The sequence below is a fragment of the Gorilla gorilla genome, chromosome 12 (genome assembly GCF_029281585.2).
Source record: "Gorilla gorilla gorilla isolate KB3781 chromosome 12, NHGRI_mGorGor1-v2.1_pri, whole genome shotgun sequence".
Taxonomy (NCBI): Eukaryota; Metazoa; Chordata; class Mammalia; order Primates; family Hominidae; genus Gorilla; species Gorilla gorilla.
In genome coordinates this window covers 85,821,987-85,847,832 of record NC_073236.2, presented here as the reverse complement: position 1 = coordinate 85,847,832, position 25,846 = coordinate 85,821,987, and the positions used below count along the sequence as shown (strand labels likewise).

Genomic DNA, 25,846 nt, shown 5'->3' with positions numbered 1-25,846 from the left:
GTAAAAATTTGCCTCTACTTCAATTAACAACAGGTATTTCAAATACAATTTTATTTTACAACACTGCAGAAAGAACACTTGGGAAAACCATTCTTAAGTGACATTCAGATCTCAGAACATCAAACGGTACATTTTTTTTTTTCTAACTGCCTTTCTTAATGCCTCAAAGTAAGGCATTAAAACACAGTGGTCAGAATGAGATTTTCTTTTCAAATAATACATTCAGAATTCCTATTTTCTTCAATTTTTTTGATGAAGTTACCACCTGGCCTAGTCTGTCCTAAATGAACAAAAATGTGCACTGAATAAAGCACACAGCTGGGCACGGTGGCTCACGCCTGTAATCCCAGCACTTTGGGAGGCTGAGGCACGCAGATCATGAGGTCTGGAGATCGAGACCATCCTGGCCAACATGGTGAAACCCCATCTCTATTAAAAACAGAAAAATTCGCCAGGCATGGTGGCTGCACCTGTAGTCCCCAGCTACGCAGGAGGCTGAAACAGGAGAATCACTTGAACCCAGGAAGTGGAGGCTGCAGTGAGCCGAGATCGCGCCACTGCACTCCAGCCTGGGTAACACAGCGAGACTCAGTGTCAAAAAAAAAAAAAAAAAAAAAGCACACATACCATATGCAGTGGTTCACGCCTGTAATCCCAGCACTTTGGGAGGCTGAGGCACGCAGATCATGAGGTCTGGAGATCGAGACCATCCTGGCCAACACGGTGAAACCCCATCTCTATTAAAAACAGAAAAATTCGCCAGGCATGGTGGCTGCACCTGTAGTCCCAGCTACGCAGGAGGCTGAAACAGGAGAATCACTTGAACCCAGGAAGTGGAGGCTGCAGTGAGCCAAGATCGCGCCACTGCACTCCAGCCTGGGTAACACAGCGAGACTCAGTGTCAAAAAAAAAAAAAAAAAAAAAAGCACACATACCATATGCAGTGGCTCACGCATGTAATCCCAACACTTTCCCAACACTTTCAGGAGGCCAAGGTGGGAGGATCACTTGAGCCCAAGAGTTCAAGGCCAGCCTGAGCAACACAGTGAGACTTTGTCTCTAGAAAAACTTTAAAAATTAGCTTGGCATGGTAGTATATGTCTGTAGTCCAAGCTAACCAGGAGCCTGAGATGGGAGGATCGCTCGAGGCCAGGAGCTCAAGGTTAAAACAGGGAGGTATGATTGCACTCCCTATGATTCCAGCCTGGGTAACAGACCAAGACTATCTCTTCAAAAAAAAAAACACACAAAAAAGAAAGAGCGCACTGAAACTTCCAGAGGGCAGAAAACTTGCGCTGATACATCCCAAACGCCAAAACCAGTGCCCAGCCCACGCAATGCACTCAAAAAATTGTGTTCAAAGAAGATTGATGTCTGCCTCTACTACACTGTATTAACCCATGACTGTACACTAACCTACGAGTCTCTTGTGTCTTCATTTTTTAAATAAAGGTAACTTAAGAGAATACTTGTTACCCCAGGATTGAGTCTAAGTCTTCAAAGGTAAAAGGCAGAAATGAAAGATGTCATAATGTGAAAATGTTCATTAATGAGCTATTTTTGATCTCTGTCCATGAGATTTGATTACAGTAAACCTTAGGCAAAAAAATGCAAATGAAATGGAAACTCGGTAGTAAAATCACAAATTTGGCAAAGAAGCAGAACCTCATGAGATTGTTCAAAGTGATAATAGATGTTAATTTTTTTAGGTTTTATAATAGTATTGGTATTGCTTTTTTAAAAAATTCCTTTTCCTTTGAAGATATATACTGGAAACATTCATGAATAAATAATATACTTCAAAAACAATGGGGAAAGGGGATGATGAAAAGAACATAACTGGCCATGAGTTAATTAAGTGAAGATAGGTGATGAGGTTCATTATATTGTCTTTTGAATATTTGATATTTTTCATAATAAAAAATATGTAATGAAAAGAGTTTAAATATTAGAAAACTTCAAATCAGAAACACACATATGCTCATTGGCCAGTGATGTTCAGGAAGAAATAGCCAATTAACTAGTGAAAAGAAAACTGACAAGCTGTTTTCAAGAAATTACTGAGAGATCTCTGGAAAACAGTAACGGCCTCAAATATTTTTGAAAAAAAAGTATATGTGTGACAGCATCATGAAAAATCAAATGTATGCATGTGTAGAGACAGAGGGTATACAGGAACTCTATACTTTCCATTCAATTTTGCTGTGAACCTAAAATTGCTCTCAGAAATAAAATTTTTGAAAAAAATATGAAATATGTCTTATTGTGCTATTACATTATACAACTTTATCAAAGAAATTCATGTTCTCCAAAATCAGTTCCTTTTTTTTCCCCTTATGGAAAATCAACTTTCTCACTACAAAGAAATTTTGGTTCCCATTTTGAATGATCACTTAACAACAAAGACAAACCTCTTCTATCACTCTCTCTAACTGGTTCTCACTGATGAGTTTGGTAATTTGTCAAGATTTCAAGATTCATTTACAAATAAAACCACTTGCATTTATTGTGTACTTCAATTTCAATACTCAAACATTAGATACTCTTAGGTGCCTCATACCAGACAATGCAGATTCAGCAGTTAGCATTTCCTTTCTTTCCCAACACAGGGATGATATGAATGTGGGTGCTCCTGTGGCCACTTATTACTTTCCACAAGAGAAGGTTTGTATATTTGATAACTCATACCTTGACTACTAAGTTTCTGGTGGTTACATAATCTAATCAAATACATTATGTGGTTTCAACTGGGATAATCAATCCACGAAGGCTGCATAATATTTGTAATAATAAAACAACTGTACTTTCAATTCTAAAGGGTGCCACAGTTTTAATTAGCAATTAAAATGACTTTACATTATAATATAGTCACTTAATCATAAAACAATACAAAACATGTCACTGTAGCAAACAAGGGATCTAAATTTGCTTCATCTTACACCAAACCCACATACTTCATTAAAATCAAAATTCTGTTTAAACACACACACACACAGACACACACACACACACGAATCATGGATGGGATAAGTTGTAGGAAACAGTAATCCATTCGCTTATTCTCCATCCTTTTCCCGCCTTTTCCTCCAGACCAGTTTACCAGTTTAAAAGGAACAAAGAACTAGAAAGGCCAAGCGATTTTTTTTTGTTTGTTTGTTTTGTAAGGCAAGAGTCTCCCTTTGTCGCCTAGCCTGGAGTGCAGTGGCGCAATCTCGGCTCACTGTAGCCTCTGCCTCCCAGGTTCAAGCGATTCTTCTGCCTCAGTCTATAGGCGAGTGCCACCACACCAGCCTAAATTTTGTATTTTTAGTAGAGACAGGGTTTCACCATGTTGGCCAAGGAACTCCTGACCTCAAGTAATCTCAGCCTCCCAAAGTGCTGGGATTACAGGCGTGAGCCACCACACCCAGCGCATCCAAGTGATTTTTCCAGCAGTATGTTGTGGAGCCCTGAGGAGGTTTCAAGAGTTCTATTATCAAGGAAGTATTTTTTTTTTTTAATGAGTGGGGTTTTAATTTGCCTGAGGAATCCAATTTCAAGTTTAAAATTTTGGTTGTGTGTTTTTTTTTGTTTTTTTTTTAGTCAGAGTCTCGCTCTGTCGCCCAGGCTGGAGTGCAATGGTGCAATCGCGGCTCACTGCAGCCAGCCTCCGCCTTCCGGGTTCAAGCAATTCTCCTGCCTCAGCCCCCCGAGTAGCTGGGACTACAGGCACCCGCTATCATGCCCGGCTAACTTTTTTTTGTATTTTCAGCAGAGACGGGGTTTCACCATGTTGGTGAGGCTGGTCTCGAACTCCTGACCTCGTGATCCACCCGCTTCAGCCTCCCAAAGTACTGGGATTACAGGCGTGAGCCACCGCGCCCAGCCAAAATTTGGTTTTTTAACACTCCACTACTGGCACTACATGGTGACTCAAGCCTGTAATCCCAGCACTTTGGGAGGCCGAGATCTCGGGTGGATCATTTGGGGCCGGGAGTTCGAGACAGCCTGGGCAACATGGCAAAACCCCCTCTCTAATAAAAATACAAATATTGGTCAAGTGTGGCGGTACTCACCTGTAATCCCAGCTACTTGGAGGCAGAGACATGAGGGTTGCTTGAACCTGGGAGGCGGAGGCTGCAGTGAGCCGACATTGTGCCACTGCACTCCAGCCTGGATGACAGAGCGAGACTCTGTCTCAAAAAATATAAAAATAAAAAATAAAACACTCCACTACTAAATTTAAAGTTTGAAAAACCACTAATAATCTAAATTCTTGCCAGGATAATAATGTTAGGCAGGCCACGGTGGCTCACGCCCATAATCCGAACACTTTGGGAGGCCAGATCATTTGAGATCAAGAGTTTGAGACTGGCCTGGCCAACATGGTGAAACCCTGTCTCTACTAAAAATACAAAAAAATTAGCCAGGCGTAGTGGCACATGCCTATAATCCCAGATACTCTGTCTCCAAAAAAAAAAAAAAAGATAATAATGTCGGAGGCAAGGCCAGATACACCTCACGTACAGATAACCTGAGGTGTTCTAACGAGCACCCGCAGCCCCTCATGAAAGGTCCAGAAAGGCAAGAGGGCAAAATCAAGTTTTTTGGGGTTTTTTTCTTTGTTGTTGTTTTTAAGATGGAGTCTCACTCTTTTGCCCAGGCTGGAGTGGCGCTTGGCTCACTGCAACCTCCACCTCCCAGATTCAAGCGATTCTCCTGCCTCAGCCTCCTGAGTAGCTGGGATTAAAGGCGTGCACCACCATGCCAGGCTAATTTTCTTAATTTTAGTAGAGATGGGGTTTCACCATATTGGTCAGGCTGGTCTCGAACTCCTGACCTCATGATCCGTCTGCCTCGGCCTCCCAAAGTGCTGGGATTACAGGCGTAACAAAGTCAAGTTTTAAGAATACCTTTCTTCAACTCCCTTCATTCTCTACATGGGCCATACAAGTTATCTACCAATATTTCACTCACAGTGTCCATGAGCTGTCTGCCATTGTCCAAAGACCATTAATTTGTTTCTACTTTCTCTAATTTGTTTCAACTTCTCTGATTTGTTTCCTCCCTTATTAAAAATTTCCCCTGTGATGTGTTACATCACACAACCTCTCTTGACCAGACAGTTCTAGTACTTCAAATTGTCTGTACAGGAAAGCCTCTATCACATGGCCAAGTATTTAAAAATATAGAAATAACCTTTCTTCAGAGATGTTAAACAGACCTGCAAGTTTCTAAATGGACTGAACTACTAAAAATGAAGAAAAAAGTCAAAAATAAGGCTGGGGCGGTGGCTCAGCCTGTAATCCCGCACTTTGGGAGGCCGAGGCACGCATATCACCTGGGTTCGAGACCAGCCTTGCCAACATGGTGAAACCCCGTCTCTACTAAAAATACAAAAATTAGCCAGGCGTGGCAGCGCACAACTATAATCCCAGCTACTCAGGAGGCTGAGGCAGGAGAATCGTTTGAACCGGGGAGGTGGAGGTGGAGGTTGCAGTGAGCCAAGATAGTGCCACTGCACTATCTTGTGTCTGGGCAACAGAGTGAGATTGTCTCAAAAAAAAAAAAAAAAGTCAAAAAGAGGGACCAAATGTAAAGCCTGCGAACCTTCCAAACCAGAACTTGGTCCCAAACACACCTCTGATGTCCAGATTAGGGGTGCACATTTCTGATCAGCAAGATAGTCCCAGTAACTCTCAACTGCATTTACACTTTGGTCTTTAGGAATGTACTTGATCTATGCAACTGTTTCCAGTATTTTACAAATTATTCAAACAATTCTTGTAGAAAGATACACACAATGACTGATGTGAAGCTTGACAGGATTAAAAAAATAAAACTGCAGAATACCAGAGTAGAAATGCTTCTCAAGAATTTAGTCCAGGCCGGGTGCGGTGGCTCACACATGTAATCCCAGCACCTTGGGAGGCCGAGGTGGGCAGATTGCTTGAGGTCAGGAGTTCAAGACCAGCCTGACCAACATGGTGAAACCCCGTGTCTACTAAAATACAAAAAAAGTAGCCAGGCATGGTGGCACTCGCCTATAATCCTACCTACTTGGGAGGCTGAGGCAGGAGAATCGCTTGAACCCGAAAGGCAGGGATTGCAGTGAGCCAAGATCCTGCCACTGCACTCCAGCCTGGGCAACAAAGCAAGACTCCACCTCAAAAAAAAAAAAAAAAAAAAAAGAATTATTTAGTCCAATCCCCTCATTTCACGCACAAGCATACTGAAACACATGATTAAGTAACTTTCCCACAGTCTCAGAGCTAGTGGGAGAAACTAGATTTTCTTTTCATTACCACTTTCTATTCTACAAAGTACTAAATATGATCACCACTCAGCTTTCGTCACACGTTTTGGCATTATTCAGATGTTCACTTATGCAACACAGAAGGCTTAAAAAACAACAAGCACAACTATAAACAGGTCACCTTAACATGACTTAGGAAAAAAACACACCCAAGATCACTACATGTCCCACCGCATTCAAAATGTCTCACAGTGCAATACCAAGAATCAGTTTCCAGCATCTAACCACTATTCCAAAATAAAATTCTACCCAGTAGCATTTCTTGCTGGTTATTTAGCTATAAATGGTTATGGGTTCATGGGTATTAAGCCATCAGCTATCTGCAATCCAGCCCTAAACACCAAACATTAGCTCCATTGTTATTTTTAGCCCTTTCTAGGTACAAACTTTTATCTAATAAGCCAAAACAATAACGAAACTCGGAGTGCTAATTTACCAAACTTGTTAACAATAAATACTTCAGAAAACAATGTTTAACTATGCCTTGGTAGATTCTAGGTTTATAAATCCAAAGCAGATAGGCCTTCGCACCATGGCATATTTATATAATGTACACTAAAAAAAGCTGTTTGCGTCCCCAAAAATGGTAGGTATTCTCTGGCAAGTCTAATCCAAGTGATTAAAATGGGGAATTACTGTAACAAAGTGACTATTTTTACTGTGCCTGAGTAACACAAAAACCTAGGAGTCTCACTTGAAAAAGCATTTGGATTGTAACTATTTATAAAATATTCTTTTTTGACTAAACGTGGTTCTCCCTGTTGCATTCCTGCTTCTGCCGCCCCTCACCTCCATTCTCCTAAGGATCCTAACACGAAAAACTTCATTATACTCTAGTCAAGGGGAGAGCTGTTAACCTTGACATTTTACGATCACTCTCTGAAGAGGGCAAACTACATGTTTTAGTTTTGCTTCTTTTTAATTAAAAAGGTCCCACCCACCCCTCAAGTGGAAATGAGAAATTTGTCAGAGGCCCCTTAATAATTGGCAGATGAGAATCATCCAGTGAATATAGACAAAACTATTACAAAACCCTGAGTCATCACTCAGTTCAATCAGCAGCTTTGGGTAAACACTGAATGAGTGAGTTATGTCTTGTGTGTTCAACCGTCCATACCCACATGCGTGAACATACCATGTTACTAGATTTTATGTACAGTTAACCAAACAAGATACAGCAAAATTCTTTCTTAAAAAGCTCTTCGGACACAGTAAAGATGCCCATCCAGCAAGTAAATGTAACCTTTTTTCCCCCACTGTATTTTTACTCGTTTTTTTTTTTTCTAATTTCAGTGACACTATAGTTTGAAGCTAGTTTACAAACAGAACTCCTGAAACTGATTTAGGTAATCTCTTAATCTGAGTAACTCAAAAAATTAACACAAGCCTGATACTAATATCGCCCTGGACATCCTGACAGTGCTCTTCCCTACTTTCCTCAGTATCTTAAATGTCTTTCCAAAAGAAATGTCACAACAGGAGCAACACACAATCCTTAAGATCTTAAACAACACTGTCCACATAAGACGTTAAGCTCAAGAATGAGGTCTGACTTTAAACGACCCTTTTCGATCAACTCCGCCAGGTCTGAGAGGGCCCCCAAAAAGCAAAACCCGTAAGTTTCCCTATGGGCTTCTCTCCATTCAGAAAGTTACTAGACGCCAACGGAGATGCGAAGAGGCGGGGATCGTAGGGGAAGGAAGAACCGGAGGAAGCAGGCAGACAAGTCAAGGAACTCCCCCAAAGACAAATTCTCTTTGCCCCGCCTCTCCCATGCGCAAAGGTCCACGGAGGACCCTTGAGAAAGGCTCACCTCTCTCCCTCGGGGCCGGGGCCCTTGGGCTCCCCAGGGCCCCCCATGTGGGAAGACAACAACCCGAACACTTCGGGAGAAGCAGATGCGGAGGACGTAGAGGGATGGTAAAGACCCGGGAAGTCCCGTAGGAAAGTGGCAGGGAGGACGGCTTGAGTGCTTCACAGGCTCTGTCACGACCCTGGGATCACCGCTCGGGGACAGCTCCAGCGAGGACAGAGCTAAGGGTCCAGCCCTCTGGACAAAGAGCAACCATCCCCGACACCTCTCACTGAGCCTTTCCCCCCGCCCCGGCCCGGAGGCCCGGGCACACTTACGTGGAGAGTTTCCTGGTCCAGAAGAGGCCCCCGGGCCACAGCTCTTGGAGCTGCACGGCCCGGCCCAGGTTGCATTTGATCTGGGCCAGCTGCAAGTCGGACTCGGCGTCTAGCCGCTCCGCGTAGGGCAGCAGCTTGTTGTAGACGATCTCCTTCTGCGGGACGAAGCCCCGCGGGCCCGGCTCGGGACGCCCGCCCGGCTCCGGGGGCTCTCCGACTCCCGCCCGCTCGGCCGGCTCCATGAGCCCAGGGACACCCCCCCCACCCCCTCCCACCCTGACCCTCCCCGGCCCCCACCCCTCTCCGGGCTCCGCCTCCTCCGCGTCTTCGTCGCCCTGCGGCCGCTGGCGGCCCGTTGCCCTCGGACCGATCGCTAGGCCCCCTTCCCTGGCCGGCGTGCTGCTGGGCCCCGCGCGGTTCCCAGTTCGTTGGCGGCGGCAGCGGCCGCTCTGCCCGCCCCGCACCGGCTCTGCTGGTGACGCTGCAGCCGCCGGGCCCAGAGGTTCCGGACCGGCCTCAAGTCACTTCCGGGGCGGGGCGGGGCGGAGCGACGGCGTCGGGGGAGGCGGTGGTGGCGGCAGCTGGAGCCCAGCTGGCTGCGCCTTTCTCGCCGTGGGCCCGGCTCGGAGCCCCCACCCCGGGCCTCACCGGCCCAGCGCGAGGCTGCCTCACCGGAAACACGAGGCCGAATTCCAAGCTATTGTCCTGCTTCGCCGGGGGTCGCGCACTCCAGGCGGCAGCCCACTGGAGCCCCAGTCGCCACGACAGGCGGCAGCCAGGTCGGCCTGGTCCCCCTAGCCGAGCAGCCCCGGCTTCTGGGTTAGAGGGGTTTATGGAAAAGCCTACGTACTCACTTGCTCCTTATAGATTTATTTACTCCATCCCGCTTGTTCCTTGTAGATTTAATTTTTCTGTCCCCTTTAAGTCCCTATCTTTCTGGTATTCTGGCCGCCATCATTCCAAAGAAGAAAATAGTTACTCGCTGAACAAATGCTATTTGCCAACAGCTGTTTTGTGTGTAAGGCGCTCAGTTTAGGCTATTGAGATAGAAAGTTTAACCTGGTTTCCGCCCTCCCAAGGACTTAGTCTAGCAGAGATAAAGACGTGAATTACAAGATAATGCTCTTAATTGCTAGATAAGTACAGGAATCCTTAGGAACTCTACAAAGAAGTTGAAACTAGGGGGTTTGAGAGGGTGTCATTTTCCTAGAAGTGATACTTAATTTAAGCTGTAAAGGTTGAGTGCAAAGTTGGTTAGAAAAAGGAGGGAGGAAAACACGTATTTCAGCTGAGAGAACAGCTCTGAGGCTGCAAGCATGTATTCTAAAAATTCAAAGTTCAAGATAGCGTAAGAGAGGGGACGGAGAAATGAGACTGAGAAGGAAATCCTGAGGAATTCAGAGCTTTATCCTAGAGACAAACTTCCAAAAGATTTTAAGCATAGCAGTGGGATGATATAATTTACATTTTTTAAGAATCACTCTGGCGGCCGGGCGCAGTGGCTCACGCCTGTAATCCCAGCACTTTGGGAGGCCAAGGCGGGCGGATCACGAGGTCAGGAGTTCGAGACCAGTCTGGCCAACATGGTGAAACCCCGTCTCTACTAAAAATACAAAAAAGTTAGCCGGGCGTGGTGGCGGACGCCTGTAATCCCAGCTACTCGGGAGGCTGAGGCCGGAGAATCGCTTGAAACCGGAAGGCGGAGGTTGCAGTGAGCCAAGATCGCGCCAGGGCACTCCAGCCTGGGCAACAAGAGCGAAACTCCGTCTCAAAAAATAAAAGGGCTAGGCGCGTGGTGGCTCACGCCTCTAATCCCAGCACTTTGGGAGGCCGAGGCGGGTGGATCACGGGGTCAGGAGATGGAGACCATCCTGGCTAACATGGTGAAACCCCGTCTCTACTAAAAATACAAAAAAATTAGCCAGGCATGGTGGCGGGCGCCTGTAGTCCCAGCTACTCGGGAGGCTGAGGCAGGAGAATGGCGTGAATCCGGGAGACGGAGCTTGCAGTGAGCCGAGATCGTGCCACAGCACTCCAGCCTGGGTGGCAGAGCGAGACTCCGTCTCAAAAAAAAAAAAAAAAGAAAGAAAAAGAATCGCTCTGGCTTCGTCTGGAAAATGGGTTGGAACTGACAAGATTGGGAACTGGAGGACCCCTTAAGGTGTGACATAATCATGGCCTGGATGTCAGTTGAAATTGAGAGCTATTTCAGCAGAATGGCTTGGGCTTAGTAGTTGACTGAAAGTGAAAAATTAAAAAGGAAAGAGACAAGATGACGCTGGGTAGACAGGTGAAGTCCTTCACTGAGATAAAGAACACAGCAGAAACAGCTTGGGAGGCAGAATGCCTATGGGATGGGTATGTTGACATATGTATCAGGAGAGTGATCTAAACTGAGATGCAGATTAGCGTGTAGATGGACGACAGGAGGGAAGGAAATATACAGTATGAAAAAATAGGGCCCTTCACAAATCTCTGAGGAGCCCCACATTTAAGGACAGACAGAGAAAAGGAAGGTAGGCCACAAAGAATATTCACAAAAAGCAGAGAGAGGAGGAGTTCTAGGAAACTGGGTGTCTCATGGAGAAGCGAACAATCCTACCTTAGGTAGCTAACAGGTCAAATGAAGTGAAACATGAAAGGGTTTATTGGATAGTTTATTGATAAAGCGCATAAGAACAGTTTCGTTGGAGTGTAGAATAGAAATCTGATTATGGTGACAAAGGACGAATGGGAAGTGAATAAATAGAGGCAGCAAATATGGACAACCTTTTAAAAAATAATGGGGTAGAGAGAGCCGGAAAGAGATGAGTGTCAGGCCTCTGAGCCCAAGCTAAGCCATCATATCCCCAGTGACCTGCATGTATACATCCAGATGGCCTGAAGCAACTGAAGATCCACAAAAAAAGTGAAAATAGCCTTAACTGATAACATTTCACCATTGTGATTTGTTTCTGCCCCAACCTAACTGATGAATGTACTTTGTAATCTCCCCCACCCTTAGGAAGTTTCTTTATAATCTCCCTAACCCTTAAGAAGGTTCTTTGTATTTCTCCCCACCCTTGAGAATGTACTTTGTGAGATCCGCCCCCTGCCCCCAAAACATTGCACTTAACTCCACCACCTATTCCAAAACCTATAAGAACTAATGATAATCCCAACACCCTTTGCTGACTCCTTTTTCAGACTCAGCCTGCCTGCACCCAGGTGAAATAAACAGCCATGTTGCTCACACAAAGCCTGTTTGGTGGTCTCTTCCCATGGACACGCGAGACAATGAGGAGGTACTTGGAATAAAAGGAGGGATTTTTGAATGTGGGATATATATGTGTGTGTGTGTGTGTGTGTGTGTGTGTGTGTGTGTGTGTATATATATTTTTTTTTTTTTTTTTTTTTTTGAGTCTCGCTCTGTAGCCCAGCCTGGAGTGCAATGGATCGATCTCGGCTCACTGAAATCTCCGCCTCTGGGGTTCAAGTGATTCTTCTGCCTCAGCCCCTCGAGTAGCTGGGACCACAGGTGCGCACCACCACATCCAGCTAATTTTTTTTTTTTCAGTATTTTTAGTAGAGACAGGCTTTCACCATATTGGCCAGGCTGGTCTCGAACTCCTGACCTCGTGATCCGCCCGCCTTGGACTCCCAAAGTGTTGGGATTACAGGCTTGAGCCACTGAGCCCAGCCATATTTAGATATATTTAAATATGGATGAAAAGGAGCCAGTGGAGAGAGAAGTTAAAGATATTGGGTGAGGATGACAAAGAGTGGAAGAGAATGTGGAGTCACTGACCTTTAGAAGCAAATCAAACTGTGCTTCCATTGTCAGAGGAGGAAAGCAGGGAAGGAAGCATAGGTGCAGATGCAGGAATGTTTGGTACTGGAAGTTGGAGAAGTTCTTTCTATAGTTTCTATTTTTTCCTATGAAACAAGAGAATGAGAATTATAGGGAAGTGGTAGGTAGATTTGAGGAAATTGGAGAAGCCTTAGAGTAGTCTCAAAATTCAGAAAATTGATTTAAAAAGTTAGAATTGTTTGGCAGGTAAGGCTGGAAGCTTGAATTTACTATTATCTATCTGCACAATTTAATGATTTTTTCCCTAATACTGTTTAGTGGCCCAGGACTGTGTGACATACAGTATATACTAGTGACATACTAGTATAATAGAATGACAAAAGATCAAGATAATGTTTTTTATGTTGCCAGTAGTGATGGTAGTGTTAGCTATCATTCATTGAGCATTTCTGTCTGTCAGTGCTTTACCTACATTATCTCACTGAATTCTCTAGAGATAATTGAGTTGAGAATATTTGAAAGAGAGTGGTTAAAGTCTAAGTTTGGTTGACGTGTAAGTGAAGAGAGTAGAGAGCTAATAGGGAAGGAGTACAGAGATGTCAAGACACTTACATGCTGATGAGCTATAAAGGAAAGATGAAAGGATTCGCCTGAGCAAGGGATCTAGAAGAATAGAAATGTTTGGATTTAAGATTTCGAAGAGACCAGCCTGGCCAATATGGTGACACTCCGTCTCTACTAAAAATACAAAAATTAGCCTGGCATGGTGGCGTGCGCCTGTAGTCCCAGCAACTCAGGAGGCTGAGGCAGAAGAATTGCTTGAACCCGGGAGGCAGAGGTTGCAGTGAGCTGAGATCACACCACTGCATTCCAACCTGGCGACAGAGCGAGACTCTGTCTCAAAAAAAAAAAAAAAAAAAAAAATTCAAAGAAGCAGTTGCAGATGACATTGAGCTCCCTAGAAACAAACATCTGAACTGGAAAAGTTGAAGAAATTACGGGAGCAAGCAAAATAAGGTCTCTTCCTGTTATTTTAAATAAAGTTTCATGGAGAACACTATTGAAATGCTTCCCAGTGAGAAAGTTAGAAGACCTTTCTTTCGGGGAGCTGGTCTGCTCCTTAGTGGAGACAGTAACCCAAAGTCTGGGTGGATTTTCTCTTCTCAGTCCAATTTGTTATCTCTTGAAGGTCAGGAGACACTGCCAAAGGATAACAGCATGTTATCCTTTTGAGGCTGGGCTGGGTGGCTCACGCCTGCAATCCCAGCACTTTGGAGGGACAAGGCAGGCGGATCACGAGGTCAGGAGATCAAGAGCATCCTGGCTACCACACTGAAACCCCGTCTCTACTAAAAATACAAAAAATTAGCTGGGTGTGGTGGCATGCACCGGTAGTCCCGGCTACTTGGGAGGCTGAGGCAGGAGAATCGCTTAAACCCGGGAGGCAGAGGTTGCAGTGAGCCAAGATCGCGCCACTACACTCCAGCCTGGTTGACAGAGCGAGACTCTCAAACAAACAAACAAAAAAAACAGGACGTTATCCTTTTAACCAGACCTGGAGGGAGACACTGACTTCTTATCAGACCCTCAAGGAAACAGACTATAATCACTCTTCTTGCAAGACCCAGAAAATGCAGTGGCCCTTCAAAGAAAATATTCTAAAGGGAGAGGTTCCTTCTCAAGCTGGAGGGATTAGCAGAGACAATTTTCAATCAAATATTTATGTCTTTGATGTGCTTATTGGAACACTAATTAATCACTTATTAGCAGTGAACAAAAAATGACAGGTTGTTAGTGTCACATCTTGCCCATCTTAGTTTTCTCTGTATATATGATATACTTGGGGCTAGAGATATATTGGCAAGTGAATGAATCTCTGTTGCCAGAAACATAATCTTTTTTTTCTTTTTTAGGCAGGGTTTCACTCTGTCTTACAGGCTGGAGTACAATGGCACAATCACAGCTCACTGCAGCCTCCACCTCCTGGGCTCAAGTGATTCTCCCACTTTGGCCTCCCAAGTAGCTGGGACTACAGGTGCACGCTACCATGTCCAGCTAATTTTTAATTTCTTGTAGAGACAGAGTCTCAGTGTGTCGCCCAGGCAGGTCTTGAACTCCTGGACTCAAGCAATCTGCCCGCCTCAGCCTCCCAAAGTGCTGGGATTCCAGGGGTTAGCCACCACACCTGGCCAGAAACGTAATCTTTAGAAGTATTTGAATTAGAATGATCCATTGCAATGTAATTAAATATCCGGACTTCTGCTGAATTGCAGTTATTAGAGGAACAAGAATATTAGATCTGGTCTGAAGATTTGGGAGGAAAAAAAGAATATTAGATCTGAGAAATGTTGAATTTTTTCTAGTTCCTGTGGGATTTTTAAGTTTTGAATTTTTCCTTCAAAAATCATTTTCATCCAGCCATTGTATCCACTTCACTTCATTTGAACTAGAGTATATGTGGAGTTCAGTTTCTCATAAGGAAAATCATAGCTAAAGGAATGAATTTTTCTCTCATTATTTTAGGCATTTGTTAGGCATTCTGTCATTTCACTAAAATGTAGCCAGATGTGGGCTTCTTTTAGTTTATTTTTGGGGGGATTTGTATTTCTTGAATCAAAAGATTCATCTTCATCAGTTATGCAAAATTTTCACTATTTTTTTGTAATTTCTTTGTACTCCTTGTAGAATTCCTATTAGACATTTGTTTTACCTTCTCATTCTAATATCCATATTTCTTTTCTTTTCTTTTTGAGATGGAGTCCTGCTCTGTTGCCCAGGCTGGTGTGCAGTGGCATGATCTGGGCTCACTGCAACCTCCACCTTCTGGGTTCAAGTAATTCTTCTGCCTCAGTTTCCCAAGTAGCTGGGACTACAGGCACCCGCCATCACGCCCGGCTAATTTTTTATATTTTTAGTAGAGGCGGGGTTTCACATTTAGCCAGGATGGTCTCCATCTCCTGACTTCATGATCCGCCTGCCTCGGCCTCCCAAAGCGCTGGAATTACAGGCGTGAGCCGCCGCGCCCGGCCAGGCCTGGGAATTTAACCTGTGGAGAGTTCTGTTTTTATGCAGTATTTTACTTCCAACTCCCTTAGGTCTCAGCCTTCAACTTCTATCCCCGGGTAGATATTAAAACCCAAGTCACTGCCAGGCTCACACCTGTAATCCCAGCACTTTGGGAGGCCGAGGTGGGCAGATCACAAGGTCAAGAGTTTGAGACCAGCCTGACCAACATGGTGAAACCCCATGTCTACTAAAAATACAAAAAAATTAGCTGGGTGTGGTGGCATGCGCCTGTAATCCCAGCTACTCAGGAGGCTGAGGCAGGAGAATCGCTTGAACCTGGGAGAGGGAGGTTGCAGTGAGCTGAGATTGTGCCACTGCACTCCAGCCTGGGTGGCAGAGCAAGACTCCATCTCAAAAAAAAAAAAAAAACCCAAGTCACTTGCTGTTTCTGGATCCAGTAACGCTGCCTCAAATTTGATTCAGTCACCTCACATACTTAACATTCTGGCTTTCCTTTCCTCTGTTTCTGGCATCTGGAGATTTCCTTTTTTTGTGTGTGAGCTCATTTATGGTTATCTGTTGTTATGTTTAATACAACCATTCCTGGCTGAGGCTGCCACATCTGGAGCTGGAAAACCATTAAGAAATAAACTTCTGGCTGGGCATGGTGGCTCACGCCTGTAATCCCAGCACTTTGGGAGGCTGAGGCAGGTGGATCACTTGAGGTCAGGAGTTCAAGATCAGCCTGGCCAACGTGAAGAAACCCCATCTCTACTAAAAATACAAAAATGAGCTGGGCATGGTGGCACACACCTGTAATCCCAACTATTTGGGAGGCTGAGACAGGAGAATTGCTTGAACTCAGGAGGCAGAGATTGCAGTGAGCTGAGATCGTGCTACTGCACTCCAGTCTGGGTGACAGAGTGAGACTCCATCTCAAAAAAAAAAAAAAAAAAAAAAAAAAAAAAGAACTTCTAATTCTAAAATATTATAGAAATTATTGGGAGCAAAATGGAGTGACTGTGGATGATTAAGAGCTTTCTTAGAGTCCTCATCAAATCATGTAGGTGATTAATGATACCTGTCCACCATGTTATATAGTCATGTACAGCATAATGATGTTTTGGTCAAGTAAGGACCACATAGACAGTGGTCCCACAAGATTATAATGGAGCTGAAAAGCTCCTATAACCGAGTATGGGTAGCCTTGCACAAGGCAGTACTCACATGTTTGTGGTGATGCTGATGTGAACGAACCTACTACACTTCCAGTTTGTATAAGAGTATAGCACAGGCTGGGGGTAGTGGCTCACACCTGTAATTCCAGCACTTTGAGAGACCGAGGTGGGCAGGTGGCTTGAGCTCAGGAGTTCACGACCAGCCTGGACAACATGACAAAACTCAAATATTCAAAAATATATATTTGCAACATGGCAAAACCTTCTACCAAAAATACAAAAACATTAGCCAGGTATGGTGGCACATTCCTGTGGTCCCAGCTACTCAGGAGTCTGAGGTGGGAGGATGGCCTAAGCCTGGGAGGCAGAGGTTGCACTGAGCTGAGATCGTGCCACTGCACTCCAGCCTGGATGACAGAGTAAGACCTCATCTCAAACTTAAAAAAAAGAGTATAGCATATACACTCATACAGCACATGATACCTGATAATAATAAACGACTGTTACTAGTTTATGTATTTGCTATACTATACCTTGTATTGTTATTTTAAATTGTACTCCTTCTACTTATTAAAAAAAAAAAAAAGGTAACTGTAAAACAGCCTCAGGCAGGTCCTTCAGTAGGGATTCGAGAAGAAGGCATTATTATCATAGAAGATGAAAGCTCCATGCATGTTATTGCCCTTGAAGACCTTCCAGTGCAACAAGATGTGGGGGTAGAAGAGAGTGGTATTAATGATCCTGACCCTGTGTAGGCCTAGGCTAATGTGTGTGTTTGTGTCTTCATTTTTAACAAAAAATATTTAAAAAGAAAAAATATATAAAAGTTTTAAAATAGAAAAGAACATAAAAAATAAGGATACAAGCTGGGTCTGGTGGCTCACGCTTGTAATCCCAGCACTTTGGGAGGCCGAGGAGGGCAGATCAAGAGATCAAGAGATTGAGACCATCCTAGCCAACATGGTGAAATCCCATCTCTACTAAAAATAAAAAAATTAGCCAGGCATGGGGGTATGCACCTGTAGTCCCAGCTACTGTGGAGGCTGAGGCAGGAGAATCACTTGAACTCGGGAGGTGGAGGTTGCAGTGAGCCGAGATTGTGCCACTGCACTCCAGCCTGGCGACAGAGTGAGACTCTGTCTCAAAAATAAAAAAAAAAATTAAAAAAAAAGGATACGAAAATATTTCTGTACAGCAGTACAATGTGTGTGTGTTTTTTTGTTTTTATTTTTGTTTTTAGATGGAGCCTCACTCTGTGGCTCAGGCTAGAGTGCAGTGGCATGATCTTGGCTCCCTGCAACCTCCACCTCAAGGGATCCTCCCACCTCAGCCTCCCTAGTAGCTGGGATTAGAGGCTTGTGCCACCCTGCCTGGCTGTTTTGTATTTTTAGTGGAGACAAGGTTTCACCATGTTGGCCAGGCTGGTCTGGAGCTTCTGACCTCAAGTGATCCACCCGCCTTGGCCTCCCAAAGTGCTGGGATTATAGGCGTGAGCCACCACACCTGGCCGAATGTGTTTGTTTTTTTAAGCTAAGTATTATTACAAAAGAGTCAAAAAGTTAAAATTTAAAAGTTCATAGCTGGGCACCATGGCTCACATCTCTAATCCCAGCAGTTTGTGAAGCCAAGGCAGGAGGATCACTTGAGCCCAGGAATTCAAGACCAGCCCTGGCAACATAGCAAGACTCCATCTCTACAAAAAATTTAAAAATTAGCCAGGCGTTATGGAGTATGCCTGTAGTCCCAGCTACCTGGGAGGCTGAAGTGGGAGGACTGCTTAAACCTGGGAGGTGGAAGCTGTAGTGAGCCAGGATCTCACCACTGTATTCCAGCCTGGGAGATAGAGTGAGACCCTGTCTCAAAAAAAAAATTTTTTTTTTTTTCTAAAAAGAAAAAGTTACAGTAAGGTAAATTTAATTTATTATTGAAGAAAGAAAATATTGAGTCCAGGAGCTGTGGTTCACACCTGTAATCCCAGCACTGTGGGAGGCCAAGGCAAGAGGATTGCTTGAGCTAGGAGTTCAAGATCAGGCTGGGCAACGTGGTGAGACCTCATCTCTATAAAAAATAAAAAAATAAAGAAAATACCGTTTATAAATTTAGTGTAGCCTAAGCGTACAGTGTTTATAAAGTCTACAGTGGTGTATAGTGACATCCTAGGCCTTCACATTCACCCACTACATACTCAGTCACTGACATAACCTAGAGCAAGTTCTAGTCCTACAGACTCCATTCATGGTAAGCGCCCTATATAGGTGTACTTTTTTTTTTTCTTTTTAGATAGGCTTTCACTCTGTTGCCCAGGTTGGAGTGCAATGGTGCAATCACAGCTCACTGCAGGGTTGACCTCCCTAGGCTCAGGTGATCCTCCCACCTCAGCCTCCCGGGTAGCTGTGACTACAGGTGTGTGCCACCATGTCCTGCTAATTTTCTATTTTTTGTAGAAATGGGGTTTTGCCATGTTGCCCAACGTGGTCTCGAACTCCTGGGCTCATACCATTCACCCACCTCCACCTCATAAAATGCTTGGATTACAGGTGTGAGCCACCACACCGGAACAGATGTACCATTTTTTATCTTTTATACTGTATTTTTACTGCACCTCTTCTATGTTTAGATACACAAGTACTTACCATTATGTTACAATTGCCTATAGTATTCAGTACGGACATGCTGTACAGATTTGTTGCCTAGAAGTGTTACACAGCCTAGAAGTGTTACCAGTGGAGGGTGTCCAGGTTTTTGGAATTTGAACAATGATTTGGACAAAGCACACAAAGCAAGGAAAGAATGAAGCAACAAAAGCAGAGATTTATTGAAAATGAAAGTACACTCCACAGGGTGGGAGTGGGCTGAGCATAGGGGCTCAATAATTTTCCTATTACAGAATTTTCTGGTTTCCCGTTGTCCACTTGGTGTACCCCCTATGTAAGTGAAGTAGTGGCCCACAATCAGTCTGATTGGTTGTGGAAAGCAACCAATCAGAGGCTGAAGTGAAGTTACAAAGTTAAACTCCTATGCAAAAGAAGACTTGGCTCGCAATCAGTCTGACTGGTTGCGGAAAGAAACCAGTCAGAGATACTTTCAATTTTCCATTTGCCACGCATATAAAGGGGAGGGGGGTTGCAAAGGGAGTGGCCTCTGGTCCTTTTGTTACTTAGTTTTGGAAAGTTGCAGTTTTCCTTTAGATTTAGTTCTAGGAAGTCAGTGTGAATCGGCCTTAGGTTACCTGCCATCAGACCCTATTCTCCTGCCTCAGAAACAATAGACTACACCATATAGCCCAGGTGTATAATAGGACACGTAATCCAGGTTTGTGTAAGTACACTCTGATGTTTGTACAATGATGAAATCGCCTAACAATACATTTCTCAAACATATCTCCGTCATTAAGTGATGTATTTATTTAATGATAAAAAATTTATTAAAACGTTTATTTGATATTTAAATACTAAAAGAGTTTTTCAGCACCACCAAAGCTTTTCGTGTTTCTTTTTGTCAAGCTATGAATAATGTAGGAGGTGACAGCTTCCCTCATAATCAAATATAGTAAAGAGATGTATTTTTTAATGGTAATTGAAAAAATTCACAATAGAGTCAGTGAAGAGATAATAACTAATGCACAAAGAGGACGTACACTCTTTCCACCTACCCCCCAGTTTTTATATGTATAAATAGAACAGGCTTTGCTCACAGGCAGACAATGGGATTATCTGCATGCGTAATTTGAATAGCCAGCAAGACATTCACACTTGATCACATCTGATATTTGAAATGCTACTATTTCCAATCTATTTCTTTGTACTAAGCAGAATACCTTTTGAAATTTACAGACACATAAAAGGTATAATATATCAAATCCCTAGTTCTCCAGCGTGTATTATATATTCATTAATTCAGTAAACATTTATTTATGTCCCCAGAGTGCCAAGTCAGAGATCGTTAGATGAATGACACAGTACCTGTCCTCAAGCAGTTCACTTTCTAGTAGACTGACAGATATGAAAACAGACAAAACTATAACCAAATGTCAGCTGGGGTTTACCTATATCTTAAGATCTCTAGATAAAACTAATTCAAACTCCCTTCCACCCACTGCCTAGAATTCAATCGCTCATCCAATAGTTTTATCAATTTTGAAAGGTGGGACTTATATTTTTATGGTCACTCTCATCTCTAACCTTTGACTCTTGCTAAACTACCCCTGTTGAGTGATTGTCTTAGCATGAGACTTCTGTTGTCCCAGTTTGGCACTGCTTCGACTCAAATGTTAAGCCTGGCTATTTTCCTTGATTTTCACAACTTCCATACAACAAATCCTTCACACAAGACTGTGTGTGTGTGTGTGTGTGTGTGTGTGATATAAATAGGTTCAGGGAGAACCAGGGATTTATATGCTGGAAATATGAACAACCTATAAGTTAGCATGAAATATTCCTTTTCCTAAAGATCCATTTCTGCATGGTTCCTGTTATCATGGAGCTCACTGGTTAGAGAGGGGCAGCCAGACAGTAAACAACTCACTTCACAGGTACTTAGTTATAATTTTATTAGATGCTTTAATAGGATAAATGTTGTTCTGGTTATGTAGAACAGGGGTACCTGGACTAGGATGCGAGGCCTAGACCAAATTCTTTGAGGAAGCAACATTTGATGAATGAAGACTTGTGGAGAAGGATGATTAGAAATGATTCAGCTAAGAAAATAGGCCAGGCACAGTGTGGCTCACGTCTGTAATCCCAGCACTTTGGTAGACCAAGGTAGGAGGATCACTTGAGCCCAGGAGTTCAAGACCAACCTGGACAACATGACGAAACCCCATCTCTACAAAAAATACAAAAATTAGCTGGGTGTGGTGGCATGTGCCTGTAGTCCGAGCTACTTGGGAGGCTGAGGTGGAAGAATCACTTGAACCCAGGAGATTGAGGCTGCAGCGAGATGTGACTGCACCACTGCACTCCAGCCTAGGCAACAGAGCAAGACCCTGTCACAAAAAAGAAAAGAAAACAGTATGAATGGAAGCTTGAGGTAGAGGAAGAATTTGGCTTGTATGAGAAATTTAAAAAACACCCATATGCTTAGGGAGCAAGATTAAGAATAGTATATACGGCTGAAGCAGAGTTAGATCATGTAGTACCTTGTAAATTGGGTTAAGAATTTTGGATTTTTTCCGAAAAGCTGCTTCAGATATGTCAATACAGTGCTATGGGTAGTAACCAAATACTTGGAGGAAGTTGAAGGGGTGACATCTGGCTCATCAAGTCTTGCAAGCAAGTTAATAAGCATATCCCCAGTAGAGGCATCGGTTTGTAGAAAGACCAAGAGTTTTCAATGGGCCCAGTTAGGCCAGGAAACAATGAGTACAATGTGATAGGAACACAGAAAATGTATATCATGGCAAGAAAAGAGACAAGAAGGTAAACTGAGGCCAGATTACAAACAGTCATGGATGCCCTCCTAAGGTGCTGGATGCTGGGGGTTTATCCTGTAAGCATTGAGGTAGGGGCATGACACAAGGAGGCTTGTGGTTTAGAAAGATGACTCTGGGCATTTTCATCATCATCACCATCGTCATCTTAACAAAGGTACCCAGCACATTGAAGAGGCAACCAGTGGTGGACAGTGAGGTGCTTTAGAGGTAAATGATGAAGGCTAATAAATGCCTTAGTAGCTAGCAATTAGGAACAAGAGCTAATTTAAATTTCACACCAAAACTAGGTGAGGAAATTATAGCCCAGTCCCACCTGAACATAGATGGAGAAACTCAACAAAAATTCTGGCCAGGCGAGGCAGCTCATGTCTGTAATCCCAGCACTTTGGGAGGCCGAGGCAGGTGCATCACCTGAGGTCAGAAGTTTGAGACTAGCCTGGCCAGCATGGTGAAACTCCATCTCTACTCAAAATACAAAATTAGCTGGGTGTGGTGGTGCATGCCTGTAATCCCAGATAATTGGGAGGCAGGAGAATCTCTTGAACCGGGGGGGTGGGGGTTGCAGCGAGACAAGATCGCACCACTGTACTCCAGCCTGGGCAACAAGAGCAAAACTTAAAAAGAAATTCAAGTGAATTGAATCCAGAAAAGTGTGTGTATACATATGTTATATTATATATTATATATATAGCATATATATAAAATATATGTAGTATGTATATAAAATACATTGGGACCAAGCAGGCTTTATTGCAGGTACACAGGGCTAGTTCAATGTCAGAAAATCTACCAGTAAAATTCACCACCTTCATGCAAGACAAACCAAAACAAAACAAAATCCAACATGTTAACAAATGTAGGATGAATGCAGAAAAAGCATTTATTAGTCCATGATAACAATTTTTATCAAATAAGAAAATAAAAGTGAACTTCTTAAAACCTGATAAAATGTTTATCAAGCTCTGTACCTAACAATGAAACTTTGGAAGCCAACACATTAAACTCAAGAACAAAACAAGGGTGTTAATTTTATGAATAAATTGGTCCAGGTTACACAGCATTAATAAACAATCCCAAAATCTCAGTGGCTTAGGATTTAGCATTTTTTCTTTTCTTTTTTTTTTTTTTGAGATGGAGTCTCGCTCTATTGCCCAGGCTGGAGCACAGTGGCGCAATCTCCGCTCACTGCAAGCTCCGCCTCCTGGGTTCATGCCATTCTCCTGCCTCAGCCTCCCAAGTAGCTGGGACTACAGGTGCCCGCCACCACGCCCAGTTAATTTTTTGTATTTTTAATAGAGACAGGGTTTCACATTTAGGCAGGATGGTCTCGATCTTCTGACCTTGTGATCCGCCTGCCTCAGCCTCCCAAAGTGCTGGGATTACAGGTGTGAGCCGCTGCGCCTGGCCAGGATTTAGCATTTTTTCATACTATATTCCATCTCAGGTCAAAAGGGGATCCTGCTTCATGTTCTCACTCCAGGACCCAGGCTGATGGCTATCTGGAAAATACCCAACAGAAATGTGTGTACGTATATACATATGTGTTCTCCAAAAGATACCTGAACATTTGTTCATAGCAGCACTACCCCAAAGAGTCTAAAATACAGAACTATCCAAATACCTATCAACATATCAACAGTATAATCGATAAACTGTGTTTATGTTTGCACAATGAAATACCACTGCTTTAGTTGGGATATTTGACCCTCCAAACCTCATGTTGCAATTTAATCCTCAATGTTGGAGTTGGGGCCTGATGGAAGGTGTTTGGGTCATGGGGGAGGATCCCTCATGAATGGCTTGATGATCTTCCCATAATGATGAGTGAGTTCAGGCTCTATTTGTTCCCATGAGATCTCACCTGAAAGCGAGCTGTTTAAAATAGCCTGGTTGACCAGTGCTCAGTGGCTCATGCCTGTAATCCCAGCACTTCAGGAAGCCAAGGTGGGAGGAGTACTTGAGGTCAGGAATTTGAGACCAGCCTGGCCAGCATGGTGAAACCCCATCTCTAGTAAAATACAAAAAATTAGCTGGGCTTGGTGGCATTCACCTGTAATCCCAGCTCCTCGCAAGGCTGAGGCAGGAGAATCCTGGAGGCAGACATTGCTGTGAGACGAGATCATGCCACTGCACTCCAGTCTGAGCAACAGAGTGAGACTCCATCTCAAAAATAATAATAATAATAAAAATAAATAAATAAAATAAAATAGCCTGGCACCTTCCCTCTTTCTGTTGCCTCCTCTCTCACCATGTGCTCTCTGCATATGCTGTCTCTTCTTCCCCTTCCACCATGAGTGGAAACAGCCTGAAGCTCTCACCGGAAGCAGATTCCAGCACTATGCTTCCTGTACAGCCTGCAGAAACTTGAGCCAAGTAAACCTCTTTTTTTTTTTTTTTTTTTGATGGAGTCTCACTCTGTTGCCCAGGCTGGAGTGCAGTGGCATGATCTCAGCTCACTGCAACTTCTGCTTCCTGGGTTCAAGCGAGTCTCCTGCCTCAATCTCCTGAGTAGCTGGGATTACAGACACACAGCACCACACTCAGCTAATCTGTGTATTTTTAGTAGAGATGGGATTTCACCATGTTGGCCAGGCTGGTCTGGAACTCCTGACCTCAAGTGATCCTCGGCCTCCCAAAGTGCTGGGATTACAGGCATGAGCCACCAAACCCGGCCATTTTTTTTTTTTAGATGAAGTTTCACTCTGTTGCCCAGGATGGAGTGCAGTGGCGTGATCTTGGGTCACTGCAACCTCTGCCTCCTGGGTTCAAGTGATTCTCCTGCCTCAGCCTCCCGAGTAGCTGGGATTACAGATATGCACCAACATGCCCAGGTAATTTTTGTGTTTTTAGTGAGAGACCGATTTCACCATCTTGGCCAGGCTGGTCTTGAACTCCTGACCTCAGGTGATCCACCTGCCTTGGCCTCCCGAAGTGCTAAGATTATAGGTGTGAGCCACCGCACCCGACCAAACCTCTTTTCTTTATAAATTATCCAGTCTCTGATATTCCTTTATAACAACACAAATGGACTAGGACAACTACACAGTAATGAGAATGAAAAATGCACAAATACATGCAACAATATGGATGAATCTTGAAAACAGAATGTTGAAGCAAAATCAGACACACAAGAGCATGTTCTGTATGATTCCATTTCTGTGTTATAACAGGCAAAACTAATATGTGATATGAGAAGTTCACAAAGTGGTCACACCTGAGGGTAGGGTACAGAATGGAAGAGGACATGAAAAGGCCTTCTGGAGTTCTGGTTATGTCCTGTTTCTCCATCTGGGAGATGGTTACATGAGGGTGGTTAGTATGTTAAAATTCATTGAGCTGTACATTTATGATACATACCTTTTTATAGATGTGGATTATGCTTTTATGTATGTATACAAAGTTAAAAAAAAAAAGGAAGCAGTTCCAGACTTCTTTACAAAGTGTAGGCTCCTAATTCCCATTTAGCAAAGAGAACAAAGTAGTTCATCTACAGGTTTTTGTATAAACAGAAGTTTTAGTTTCTCTTGGATAAATGCCCAGGGGTGCAATTTCTGGGTCAAATGGTAGTTGTGTGTTTCATTTTGTAAAGAAAAAACTGTCAAACAGTTTTCTAGAGTGGCTGTATCATTTTACACTCTCATCAGCATTGTAAGAGCAATCCGGTTTCTCTGCCAATACCTGATGTTGTCACTGCTTTTTATTTTAGCCTTTCTGATAAGCATGCAATGATCTCATTGTGGATTTAATTTGCATTCTTCTCATGAGTAATGATGTTGAACAGGAACATGCTTTTATGTGCTTATTTACCATTTTTGTATCCTCTTTGGTGAAATATCTGCTCATGTTTTTTGCATGTTTTCTAATTGGATTGCTTGTGGGTTTTTTTGTTTGTTTTTTGGTTTTTGGATTGCTTAGTTTTTAACTGTTGAGTTTTGGGAGTTCTTTATATAGTCCAGATACTACTCTTTTGTCAGATATGTGGTTTGCAAATATTTTATTTCTGTAGTTTGTCTCTT

The 25,846-nt window shown here is 43.5% G+C and overlaps 2 protein-coding genes across 4 annotated transcripts in view; one reads left to right on the top strand and one right to left on the bottom strand.

Moving 5' to 3' along the window:
- PSME4 (proteasome activator subunit 4) overlaps positions 1–8,937 on the bottom strand; it is a 106,363-nt gene extending 97,426 nt beyond the window's left edge. Inside the window, exon 1 of one of the 2 annotated variants that reach the window (XM_019021080.4) lies at positions 8,426–8,937. In XM_019021080.4, coding sequence (XP_018876625.2) covers positions 8,426–8,667 — 242 coding nt within the window. In that variant the 5' untranslated portion in view covers positions 8,668–8,937. The remainder of the gene's footprint in view (positions 1–8,425) is intronic. The other variant, XM_031007900.3, reaches the window with a different exon arrangement.
- Positions 8,938–8,964: 27 nt separating this feature from the next.
- ACYP2 (acylphosphatase 2) overlaps positions 8,965–25,846 on the top strand; it is a 339,147-nt gene continuing 322,265 nt past the window's right edge. Inside the window, exons 1-2 of one of the 2 annotated variants that reach the window (XM_055377895.2) lie at positions 8,965–9,204; positions 11,612–11,709. The gene's annotated coding sequence lies outside the window, so the exon portion shown is untranslated. The remainder of the gene's footprint in view (positions 9,205–11,611; positions 11,710–25,846) is intronic. The other variant, XM_055377896.2, reaches the window with a different exon arrangement.